At 42.9% G+C, this 12,403-nt stretch overlaps 1 protein-coding gene across 1 annotated transcript in view; it reads left to right on the top strand.

The window, feature by feature from the left end:
* Window positions 1-12,403, top strand: part of adgra1b (adhesion G protein-coupled receptor A1b) — a 115,590-nt gene that overhangs the window by 17,322 nt on the left and 85,865 nt on the right. The window contains exons 4-7 of the mRNA XM_039649272.2: window positions 8,369-8,440; window positions 8,591-8,662; window positions 9,225-9,388; window positions 11,965-12,220. Of these exons, the coding sequence (XP_039505206.2) occupies window positions 8,369-8,440; window positions 8,591-8,662; window positions 9,225-9,388; window positions 11,965-12,220 (564 nt within the window). The remainder of the gene's footprint in view (window positions 1-8,368; window positions 8,441-8,590; window positions 8,663-9,224; window positions 9,389-11,964; window positions 12,221-12,403) is intronic.

Consider the following 12,403-nt stretch of genomic DNA (forward strand, 5'->3'; position numbering starts at 1 on the left):
ATGTGTTCGGTATCAGGATTGGTTTGCAGCGATCGACCTGAAGGACGCGTACTTCCATGTCTCCATTCTCCCTCGACACAGACCGTTTCTTCGGTTTGCCTTCGAGGGCCAGGCATACCAGTACGCCGTTCTCCCATTCGGGTTAGCTCTGTCCCCTCGCGTCTTCACGAAGATCGTCGAGGCAGCCCTTGTTCCCCTTCGCGAACACGGGGTTCGCATCCTGAACTATCTCGACGACTGGCTGTTACTAGCACACTCTCGAGCTCAGGTTTGCGAACACAGAGACCTGGTGCTACGGCACCTAGCCCGTCTGGGCCTTCGGGTCAACCGGGAAAGGAGCAAACTTTGCCCCGTGCAGAGGATCTCTTTTCTCGGCATGGAGATGGACTCGGTCGCCGTGTCCGCGCAGCTCACGAACGAGCGCGCGCACTCACTGCTGGCTTGTCTTCGACAGTTCGAGGGCAAGAGTGCGGTTCCACTGAAACTATTTCAGAGGCTCCTGGGGCATATGGCATCCGCGGCCGCGGCAACGCCGCTCGGTTTGCTTCATATGAGACCGCTTCAGCTGTGGCTTCGCGATCGAGTCCCGAGGTGGGCATGGCATCGCGGCTCGCTCCGAGTTCCAGTGACTCCGACGTGCCGCCGATCCTTCTTCCCGTGGTCGAACCTCAGCTTTTTACGGACAGGGTCCCTATTCAGCGAGTTTCCAGGCATCTCGTTGTCTCCACGGATGCGTCTACCACGGGTTGGGGTGCCATGTGCAATGGGCATGCAGCCGCCGGTTCCTGGTCAGGAGCCCAGCGCCTCATGCACATCAATTGCCTCGAGCTGTTGGCAGTACGGCTCGCCCGGCACCGCTTCCGAGCGTGCTCTAGGGCCAGCATGTGCTTGTCCGCTCAGACAACACTACGGCAGTAGCGTACATCTACCACCAGGGGGGGTCTACGCTCGCGCCGGTTGTCGCAGCTCGCCCGCCACCTCTTGATATGGAGTCAGAAGCACCTGAGGTCCCTTCGTGCAGTTACATTCCTGGAGACCGGAACCGGGCAGCCGCGAGCTGTCCCGGGCCCGTCCCATCTCCGGCGAATGGCGACTCCATCCCCAGTCGGTCCAGCTGATTTGGGACCAGTTCGGGGAGGCACAGTTAGACCTGTTCGCCTCTCGGGACTCGTCCCACTGCGCCCAGTTATTCTCTGACCCGCGGCTCTCTCGGCTCGGATGCGCTGGCGCACAGCTGGCCACGGGGCCCACGCAAGTGTGCGTTCCCCCAGTGAGCCTCCTTGCACGGGTGTTGTGCAAGATCAAGGAGGACGAGGAGCAGGTCTTGCTGGTAGCCCCCTACTGGCCCACCAAGACGTGGTTCTCCGAACTCTTGCTCCTCGCGACAGCACCTCCTTGGCCTATTCCTCTGAGACCGGACCTACTCTCTCAGAGACGGGGCACTCTGTGGCACCCTCGTCCCGATCTTGGAGGCTGCACGTGTGGCTCCAGGACGGGACGAGGCAGGTTTGAGTTCGCTGCCACCTGCGGTGGCGGCAACCATCACTTCCGCAAGAGCGTCGTCCACGTGACACCTTTATGCGTTGAAGTGAAACCTCTTCGTCAATTGGTGTTCTTCTCGCTGAGAAGACCCCCGGAGATGTTCGATCGGAGTCATGCTTCCTTCCTGCAAGAGGGGTTGGAGCGCAGGCTGTCGCCCTCCACCCTTTGGATTATGTCGCGGCCATTGCCGCGTCTCATGATGCAGTGAAAGGTAAGTCTATGGGAAGCATGACCTGGTCATCAGGTTCCTGAGGGGAGTGAGGGGGCTAAATCCGCCTCCCTCCCCTCCTGCCCTCTGGGGACCTCTCAGTAGACCTGGGTGCTCTGCAGAGGCCTCCCCTGGAGCCTTTGCAGTCGGTAGAGTTTTTGCCCTGTCCTATGTGACAGCACTCCTGATTGCATTGGTATCCATCAGGAGAGTAAGGGACCTGCACGCACTCTCTGTTGACGAAGTGTGCCTGGAGTTCGGGCCGGCTTACTCTCACGTATTCCTGAGACCCCGGCCTGGATATATGCCCAAGGTTCCTACCACTCCCCTCCGGGACCTGGTGGTGAACCTGCAAGCGCTGCCCCTGGAGGAGGCAGACCCAGCCTTGGCACTGCTCTGTCCGGTACGTGCTCTCCGCACCTATGTCGACAGAACGCAGTGTTTCAGGACCTCAGACCAGCTCTTTGTCTGTCATGGGGGGAGCCAGAAGGGAAGGGCTCTCTCAAAGCAACGGCTGTCCCACTGGATAGTGGATGCCATTGCTTTGTCTTACCAGCAGCAAGGCCTTCCGTGCCCCCTTGGTGTGACGGCCCATTCCACTCGGAGTGTAGCCTCCTCTTGGGCTTTAGCGCACGGCGCCTCGCTAACAGACATCTGCAGAGCTGCAGGCTGGGCGACACCCAACACCTTCGCCAGATTCTATAATCTGCGAATTGAGCCGGTATCCTCTCACGTACTCGTTTCGGCCAGTTCTGGATCCGCTCAGGTGTCTTCGCTTGCTCGCCACTCCACTCCCCGGACTGGATAAGTGCGATATTTCCTCAGTTCTTCCATTGAAGTCTTGAGTCCTCCAGCACCGACGATGCGGGCACCACTGCGTTGCTCTGGATGCTAGCTAGGTGCCTCCATGCGCACGGTTCCCCATGGTAACCGTCTCATGTGTATTATCCACTGTAAGCCTCTCTGAGCATGTGTCTTCCCTTGGCAAGCCATCTGCCACCCCTGGAGTTTAAATCAGTAGCCACCTGCGGTTGGTACTCCAGTGTTCCATATGCGTTCCTATGTGGCCATATGTGTATTCTTAAGTCCTCCCTTCGGTAGGCAGCTGGTAGCATGTCCCCTTCGGGATATGTTTCCCAGTGTACCTTGGTAATCCTGTGTCAAAGTCGGATCCCCAAAAAAAAAAAAAAAAAGAGGTAAGGCTCGGGGGTTCAGTCTTTCGCAGGGCACTGGAAGACAGCTTGAAGATGGCGTGATGGCACAGACCCCCAATCTCCGTCACTTCTGACGTAACTCGAAGTGACTACGATAGGGAACGTCTCGGTTACGTATGTAACCCTCGTTCCCTGAGTAGGGAACGGAGACGTTACGTCTCCCTGCCACTTCTGCTGTATCGCTGGGTAGAGGCCGAGTTCAGTCTTGGCTCCTCAGCGAAGACATACTGCGGTTGCGTTCACTTCCTCCTTTTATACTCACGGAGTAGGGCGGAGTACGCTATGCAAATTTCCGCAGCCCCAAGGCATTGCATGCCATTGGCTCGTGTTTTAATACTCGAAGAGGATTGGCTTTCTATGCGAAACCCCCAATCTCCGTCACTTCTGACGTAACGTCTCCGTTCCCTACTCAGGGAACGAGGGTTACATACGTAACCGAGACGTTTCAGAAACAAACATTCCATTAAAGAAGTAGTTCACTTTTGAAAAAACTTTTGCTGATAATTTACTCGCCCCCGTGTCATCCAAGATGTCCATGTCTTTCTTTCCTCAGTCGAAAAGAAATGAAGGTTTTTGATGAAAACATTCCAGGATTTTCTCCATATAATGGACTTCAATGGGGACCAAACGGTTCAAGGTCCAAAAGACAGTTTCAGTACAAACTGTTCAAAGGGCTTTAAACGACACCAGATGATGAATAAGGGTCTTATCATGCGAAACGATCGCTTATTTCAAAACTTATTCCAAAAATGTAACTTTTCTAAGGACAAATGCTAGCCTTGCTATATTCTGTGAGGCGCGTTTGTAACGTCACGTAATACGTAATTACGTTCAAAAGGTCACGGGCGACGTAGCCGGAAGTACAGAGTCAGTGTTTACAAGTTGAACGCATAGGTTGAACGTGCAAAATAACTCAAACGCCGTTTACAAAAAAAGAATTAAAAGGTAAAACAACGATGTCGGACGATTTTGATTCTGTACTTTCGGCTACGTCGCCCGTGACCTTTTGAACGTAATTACGTATTACGTGACGTTACAAACGCGCCTCACAGAATAGAGCAAGGCTGGCATTTGTCCTTAGAAAAGTTACATTTTTGGAATAAGTTTCGCATGATAAGACCCTTATTCATCGTCTGGTGTCGTTTAAAGACATTTGAAGCTGCATCTGAAACTGTCTTTTGGACCTTGAACCGTTTGGTCCCCATTGAAGTCCATTATATGGAGAAAAATCCTGGAATGTTTTCATCAAAAACCTTCATTTCTTTTCGACTGAGGAAAGACAGACATGGACATCTTGGATGACACGGGGGCGAGTAAATTATCAGCAAAAGTTTTTTCAAAAGTGAACTAATCCATTAACAATGCTTTAAGAACGCTAACGTTTGTTCGAAACTTTAGCCAAAGTTATGTGATCGTTCTGTGTTTTTAAGCTTTTAAGCTTCTTAAATTTCTACATTTGATGAATATTAGGTCACATCTTTACGCAACACCCTTCAGAATCAGAGCTGAAGTCGATCTGAAGGTTCAGTCAGTCCTGAAGAGGCTTTCGGCGCGTCGACGCACAGATGCAGTGGCAGCCGAAACGGGAGCCGTGTGGACGGTTTAATGTGACACTGATTGGTGGATTTAAGCGGCTGATTGTGTGTGTGTGTATGTGTGTGTGCCAGCGTTCTGTGCGCGTATAATTTAAACGGCCGTTCTAATTTAAGAGCTCGCAACCGATGATTACAGCGCAGAACTGAACCGCTCCCACTGCACCACAGCAGTGTATGTTTCTCATTACAGCGGGCATGAAACCACACACACACACACACACACACGAGACATAAAATCACTGAGCTGCCGAGTTACGCTTCACGTATGCTCCTTGAATGGCCGGTTTGTTGGCTGCGGTTGCCAGATGCTCAGGATCTGCGCCGCTCGTGGGTTCAGACTCAAGTAGGAGTAATTGGCGAGTTACTTAGATTAGAGTCGGGCTCCTAAAACACTTAACCCTTATTTTCCTCAAGGGTCCCGTTTCCCGCCTCTTCAGATGAAATGTGCCTGGTAAATTCGGTTATGGGTGCAGAAAGCACCCATTTCATTGCTCGACTGCTTTTTAAAGGAATAACGCTAATCATATTTAAGTATGCATGGCATTTGTTTTCACGGCATGATCAACATATGCATGGATCAGATTTTCAGCACTTTTAAGGCCGTATGAATTATTGGAAAGATGAATGCAAACTCTTTTTTTTCCTTCAAACTCTGGATGAACGGAAAAGTTGAACTCACTCTCACATGTTTCTCCCACTAATTTAACAGAAGAAATAAAAATACAGTCAATAGTTCATATAGACAGATCATATGTTATGTTATATGTTATATAATGTTTTTGTTTTTTTTTAATAGCCATGAAAGGTATTTTATTTGCTGCTCAAGAATTATGTTTTTACACTGAAGCAATCATTATGGAATGAGAGCGAGTTGAATAGACATTGCAGAATGCTGACTGTTTCAAAAGGGGATACAGATGAGACGTGGTTAAAAATAAATGCATATTATAAGACAAATAAAGTGTTTTTTATCCTTGCATGCACGTTAAACTGTTTTTGGGAACTCCTGAAACAAAAATAGGAACATTTCAAATGCTATGATAGGGGCTCTTTAACCTAACTCTCAACTAAACATCATATGAATGCATTTATACGATTTATACCATCCATTGCTATTTTGTTACACCATCCATTATTTTATAATGTAATAATCCAATAATACTATTTATAATGTACAGAGATTTTAGTCTCATGGTGGGTCAAATAGGTTGACGGATAAGGGATTTTTTTTACAAAATATATTACAATGCAGACAATAAACTATTACTATTATAGTAACCATGAATAGCGTAACTATTCACCCCGTTTATTGAGACCCGGGGTACATAAGTGAAGGGGGGGATTAAAGCGCCATGCACAAAGTGTAACACAATCAAAAAAATAATATGTTGGCTTTAATTAATTTTAATTTGTCAACAGGTTCCACATAACTGGATTACGTTAAACGAACAAAATTTGTTCATGTAACTTCAACGTAATCGAATTATGTAATTTTAAATTACCCAATTTAAGTAGTCTCAACGTGAATTTTTAAAGGCTTCCTGACATGATTCAAAGGCATTTTATTATATCCATTCATCCATTTATATTTCATTTGATTCAGTGACATTTAATTAAATTGATAGACTTTAGATTTTTATTTGCTAGCAGAAGCACATATTAGCATCTTGAATGCTAAGATTTACACGCTCCGTCATTCAATGCAATTGAAAATAATGAAATCATCAGTGACAGACAAACAAAATGCTCCACTCTTCTCCACAATGGTAACCCACTGTAATTTAAATGGTTTTATAATTCCAATGTAATTTAACATTAAACACTATTACACACTATCAAGTCTTCCCCTTTTCTAAATTAAAAAAACAAAAACAACATAAAATATCACTTAATTTTAACATTTATTCTCTCTTAATTCAACCATATGCAAAGCATGCTGGGAACTAAAAGCACAGCCCAGATTCAGTTAAGGCAACACAAATTAATCATGTAATCCAACACAAACAGATTAAGTAAACTTAAGTTGTTCGTAGATTTAAGCAGATTGAACACAATAAAATTAAGTTCGGGCAAAATGTCAGTCGGCTCTATACTGCCACCCTCTGGATGTACACTTTTTTTACTTAACATAAATGGTTTGTGTTTAGACAACACATTAGGATTTTGTACTGTTAAGTTGAGACACAATTACATAGACCTTAATAAAAAAAAAATTAAAGTAAAAAAAATATAATTATTATAAGTAAAGTATATATATATAAATATATTATGTAAAGTGCACAACCTCCTAGTTCATTTTTTTTGAGTGCATACAACACGACAAGGAGACAGACAAACAACAATTTACAAACAACAGCCACTCTCCCTGTTAATCTGTGATCTATATTAGTTGATCATGGATGAAATGTTTGAGGAAAAAAACATGTTATGCATAAATATGGATAGTTTATACCTATATGTATGTATGTAATGATAGCTGAGAGAGGTGTGTCTGGTGATATACATGGCTTATAGTTATGTTTGTACGATATTGAGAAAAATCAAGTTGTCAAAAATGTAAGAAAAGGGGACCCGATACTTGCTTTATTCTGTGTGCATTGTACTTCTCCATTGAGATATATTCTAGAATTAAATTTATCCAGTGATTGATGTGGCAAGATTTCTTTGATTTCCAGTTTTGGAGAATTACTTTCTTAGCGACAGCAAGCGAGATGAGCAACGGCTTCCTATATTTTTCTGAGATATGGATTTCGGAAAGGTCGCCTATGATATAAAGTGTTGGGGATAATGGGATTGTGTGGCTCAAGATTTTGGAGAGTGTCTCAGTGACTGTAATCCAAAAAGAATCGACTGGTTGGCAATGCCACATGGCGTGCCAATAGTCGTCTGTGCTATCTAAGCTGCATTGTGGACAGATAAGGGTGTTGTGCATTTTACTTTGGGTAATGTGAGTTCTGTGAATGACTTTATATAGGGTTCTTTACTCAACTCCAAATGACATTTTGTGCTAAAAAAGGTTCAATAATGACAAGAAAGAACCCGTTTTGTTTTTTATAGGCTATTATTCATTCATATATTACATTATTCTGCAATATTTTGTAGTTGTAATTAAATTATTGTTTATTAAACTTAATATCACATTTTAATCATGCACTCTTTGTGGGATATTGATTAACTACATAAAATGATATACATATATACATTTTCTAACCCCCATATCTTGAATTTTGATATAGAACATTTTAGGGGTTCCAAATATGTAGCGCTTTAGAACCTTTTAAGGTTCTATATAGAACCTTTTCTTCTAAGAGTGTTGCAGGTTTGTGTTGTTGGTCATGAAAGAGGTGTTCCCAGTACTCAAGGTTTCCCATTTGGCTGTTGGGAGTGTTATTGTTGTGTTTTGGTTGGAAATTATTGCTAATTTTTTGAAGTTGTCAAGTTCTTCTATAAGCTGAGAAGGTTGCAATGTGTGGTTTTATTCTTAATTAGGAGTCTAAGTTGTTGATATTTAAGGAATTGTTCCCTCCCAACCCCATATTTCTGTATGAGTGTGTTAAATGACGTGACGTTGTAATTCTCAAATACGTGGTGAAGCTGTGTGATTCCTTTTTGAGTTTTATTCTGTATCATGAATTCTGGGTTGTGCCAAAGTGGGGTAAACTTATGTTATATAATGTTTATACTCACACATTCACAGATATATGTTCACCGTCCAGTTTGAAGGGTTTGACACTGGTGTTTGATGTCAGATTATTTATCTTGTGTGTGTGTGTGTGTGTGTGTGTGTGTGTGTGTGTGTGTGTTCTCAGGGATCTTTCCAACAACAGGATTGGCTGCTTCTCTCCTGATATGTTTCTTGACCTTGGCCGTCTCTCCAAACTGTGAGTTTAGTCTCTCTCTCTCTCTCTCTCTCTCTCTCTCTCTCTCTCTCTCTCTCTCTTTAGCACTGGGAGCCGTTTATCTCTAATAATTGATGTTCTAGTTGTGTTTTAATGCCTTTGAAACGTCAGCTGGATTTGTGTGTCTTTCAGGAATCTGTCTGGGAATATTTTCTCCACACTGCCGGAGGGGCTTTTCACACACACACCTTCGCTGCGAGCGCTGTAAGATTTACACACACGATATTTGTGCATGTAAATCTGTTAAAATGGGTCACGATATGAGGAGTACAATCCTTCACTGTACTGTGTTTTAGAGCTCAACACTTTCTTTCCCAGTCCAAGACAAACATTTACTGAAGCTAAACTGCAAAAAAAATTAGTTCTCATCCTCATATTTCTATGCAAATTACTTTCTTTTTCATCTGATTAGAAGACCTGCTCGTTTATTTAAGTTTGTCCGAGTTTGTCCTTTATTACGTTTATTTTGTTTAATTTGACCGTTTTTATCCTCTAGAACACATGAGCGCTGCTTTATTATTAAATGTTGTGGAGTTTTTGCTTAAATCACATGTGCAACTTTGATCAGAAAGTTGGTCAAAGTAATGCAGATGTTTAATTAATGTTAACTAATGAACCTTACCAATTCATCAATTATGAAATAAATGCAATTTCATCTGTAAAGACAAAAAAAGACAATAGTGTCATTATTCAGATCAATGCAGTTCAATAACTGTGTTGTTATTGCATTAAACTGATGATATTGGTGTGTGTGTGTGTTTTGCAGGAGCGTGGGCACGGACTCGCTGTTCTGTGATTGCCAGCTTCAGTGGCTGCTGTCGTGGGTCAGGGTTCAGTCCGTGCGTTTGACCAACCAATCCGTGTGTGTGTATCCGAGCCGTCTGCGCGGACTGGAGCTCCTCAGCCTTCAGGAACACCAGCTCACCTGCGGTAACACACACACACACACACACACACACACACACACACACACATGATATTACTCTACTGTACAGCTGTGTTTGGAAGTTTGTAAGAATTAATTATGCCTGCATTATTATAGCATTTGATTCACTAAAGGAATTAAGCAAACAGGAGATGCACAAACACGCCCACCTAATTAGATTCATAATAAGCCTCATTTGCATAGCTTGCATTTGCATAATTTGCATGGAAGTTTGTATTGACCAATGGACAAAAATGTAGTGATTTTACTCTAACATCTTATTGCCAGTTAAAGCAAATCCTGCATGCATCTCCTCTGAAGCAAAGACTGCAACTGAATGATTTATTTGAATTAATTCAATTAAATTATAACAAATTAAAAGCAGTTATTTAAATTTTACAGTTGCAAACCTGTTTTTTCCACATATTGCATTTTTACAATAAAAATATATATTATTATTGCACAAACATTTTCATTAGTAAGAATGCATAGCGTAGGAATGAATCATGCACACATGCATGTGTTGTGTGTGTTATTTTTCAATGCAATTCAGTCAAATTCGCAAAAAATTTGCTAAACTTGCTAAATAAAATTGATTAAAAATGAGTTAAACCCAATTCAATTCACAATAAGCATAATTTGCAGAGCTGAAGTTTGCATCGTTTAAACTTTGAAGTATATATAGACTGTGACAAAAAGATTTATTTTTATAAATAAAATAAAAGGGTATTTATTTTAATTTTACTGTAATTTAATTTATGTATTATTGTACAAAAATGCCCACTTTTGTTGTAAGAATGCATCAAGTAAGAATGAATTATGCATGTGTGATAATAGCATGGAAGCCTCATTTGCATATCTGGTAAATGAATGGACAAAAATGCAATGTAAGAAAACACTCCAACTCAAAGAAGATATTTTTGGATGAGCCTTGTGCATTGTCATTGTAAAATATAATATACTGTATATAGCCAACTACACTAGAATAACGTGCAAAAGTTAATTTCAGTAATTCAACTTAAAAGGTGAAACTAATATATTATATAGACTCATTACATGCAAAGTGAGATATTTCAAGCCTTTTTGTTATTTGTTATAATTTTGATGATTATGGATTATGGACCGCTCTACAGATTAATGTCTGAATCCATTGCTTTGCTCAGAAAGTCAAAGAGGTGATGAACTGAGAAATCACATTTTTCTTGAGCTTTTGACATCTAAGAGGTCATCATATTATAAGAATATCCCGTAAGTTTTAGAACTGAAAACGTCCTTGTTGTTAGTCCAATATAATATAAGCTTTTATTGACACCAGCCCCGGCAAACGACTCGCTTTTCAAAGTGGGGAACTATGACGACAAAGAGGATTTTATGCAACTTTTATGGAACTTAATTTGACAGGGTTTTATGATTATTAACACTCAATTGGTGAGTAAACGTATAAGTAATAAAAAGGCGAGTGATTAATCAGCGGGGTTTTAGACTATTGTTTGTTCTTGGCTAAATCTGATTATTAAAAAGGGAATGCTGATCAAAATAGTTTTTTAATATATTTTCGTTTGAAACGCATCTTTTCTCTTCCGTCGACACGTTATTAATGAAAACGACACTTTTTGAAAACGCTCTTCAAAGTGGATACATGTGAAACGCTGTAGTGTGGGCTGTGGAAACTGAGGTGTTTAAAAGCGATGATGTCAGTTTAGTCATGTGTAGGGTTGGGTATCGTTTGAATTTGAATTTGAATTTGAATTTGATTCTGATTCCGATTCCGATTCCTTGTTTCGATTCCGGTTCCTAATGATTCTTGATTCCGATTCTTTTAAGAGGCAGGGTCAAAAAAGTTTAGCTAACCTTGCTAACCAACGGCCTTTCTGAAGGAAATACTCCTTCTGTAAAAATACTCCTTTTGTCACAAATTTTGCATTTTGCCGAGATTTCGTTATTTTTAGAAAAGTGAAGCCACACTTTGGATCGCCGACGTAAGCTACTCATGTTCGACTCGCGCGGTTATGAACACTTCCGGTAGACGCTTCTTCGTTGGTGTTGTTCAGCGGTTTCTTCTTCCGCTCGGCGGACTGTGAATATCGAAACTAGGAATCGAAATTTTAACTTTTGAACGATTCCGGGAAAAACGAAAAGTTAGTCCCGATTCCAATCGATACTCGATTCTCGATACCCAACCCTAGTCATGTGACGCATATTAAAGCCATAGATATTGATGTTTATAGCGGGATTGTGCCTGTTATATTCAGAGTTCACACACTCTCCACATCACAGTCCTGCACAGATGACACACTCGCGTCTGCGGTCCTGCTTCAGCTTTGGGCCGAACGTATAACGCTGAGTGAGAGCGGCCTGACCTGATAAATATAACGATCCTGACTGAAGAATTGCGCGATAACTTTATTGTTTCTGTGTGTGTGTGTCTGTGAGGGTTTGCACATGCAGTAAAGATGTGGACGGAGAGCGTTTTTTTTTTCTTTCTCAAAATGAATCTGGATTAATGTAGTCGTAGCCTATGTCATCCACCCGTCCGGTTCCCATCAGTGTGTGTGTGTGTGTGTGTGTGTGTGTGTTTCAGACGGACCGCTGGAGCTCCCTGTCCTGCAGCTCATCCCCACCCAGAGGCAGCTGGTGTTTCGCGGGGACCGTTTGCCGCTGCAGTGCACCGCCTCGTTCCTCGACCCGTCCGTCAGGCTGTCCTGGAGCCACGAGCAGCGGCCCGTTCACACACTGGAGGACACACACACACACACTCACACACACACTCACTCGCTGGAGGAGAGAGAGCTGAACGTGGAGGACAGCATCATTCACGACTGCTGCCTCATCACCAGGTGAGAACATACACACACACACACTCACTCTCACACACACACACACACACAATCTCAATCACTCACACACACACACATACACACACACACTCTCACACACACACACACACTCACTCACGCACACACACACACACACACACACACACACACACACACATCTGTTTGTGTGAAAGTGAACCATGT

Source organism: Pimephales promelas, chromosome 11 (genome assembly GCF_988280905.1).
Source record: "Pimephales promelas chromosome 11, fPimPro1.hap1.1, whole genome shotgun sequence".
Taxonomy (NCBI): Eukaryota; Metazoa; Chordata; class Actinopteri; order Cypriniformes; family Leuciscidae; genus Pimephales; species Pimephales promelas.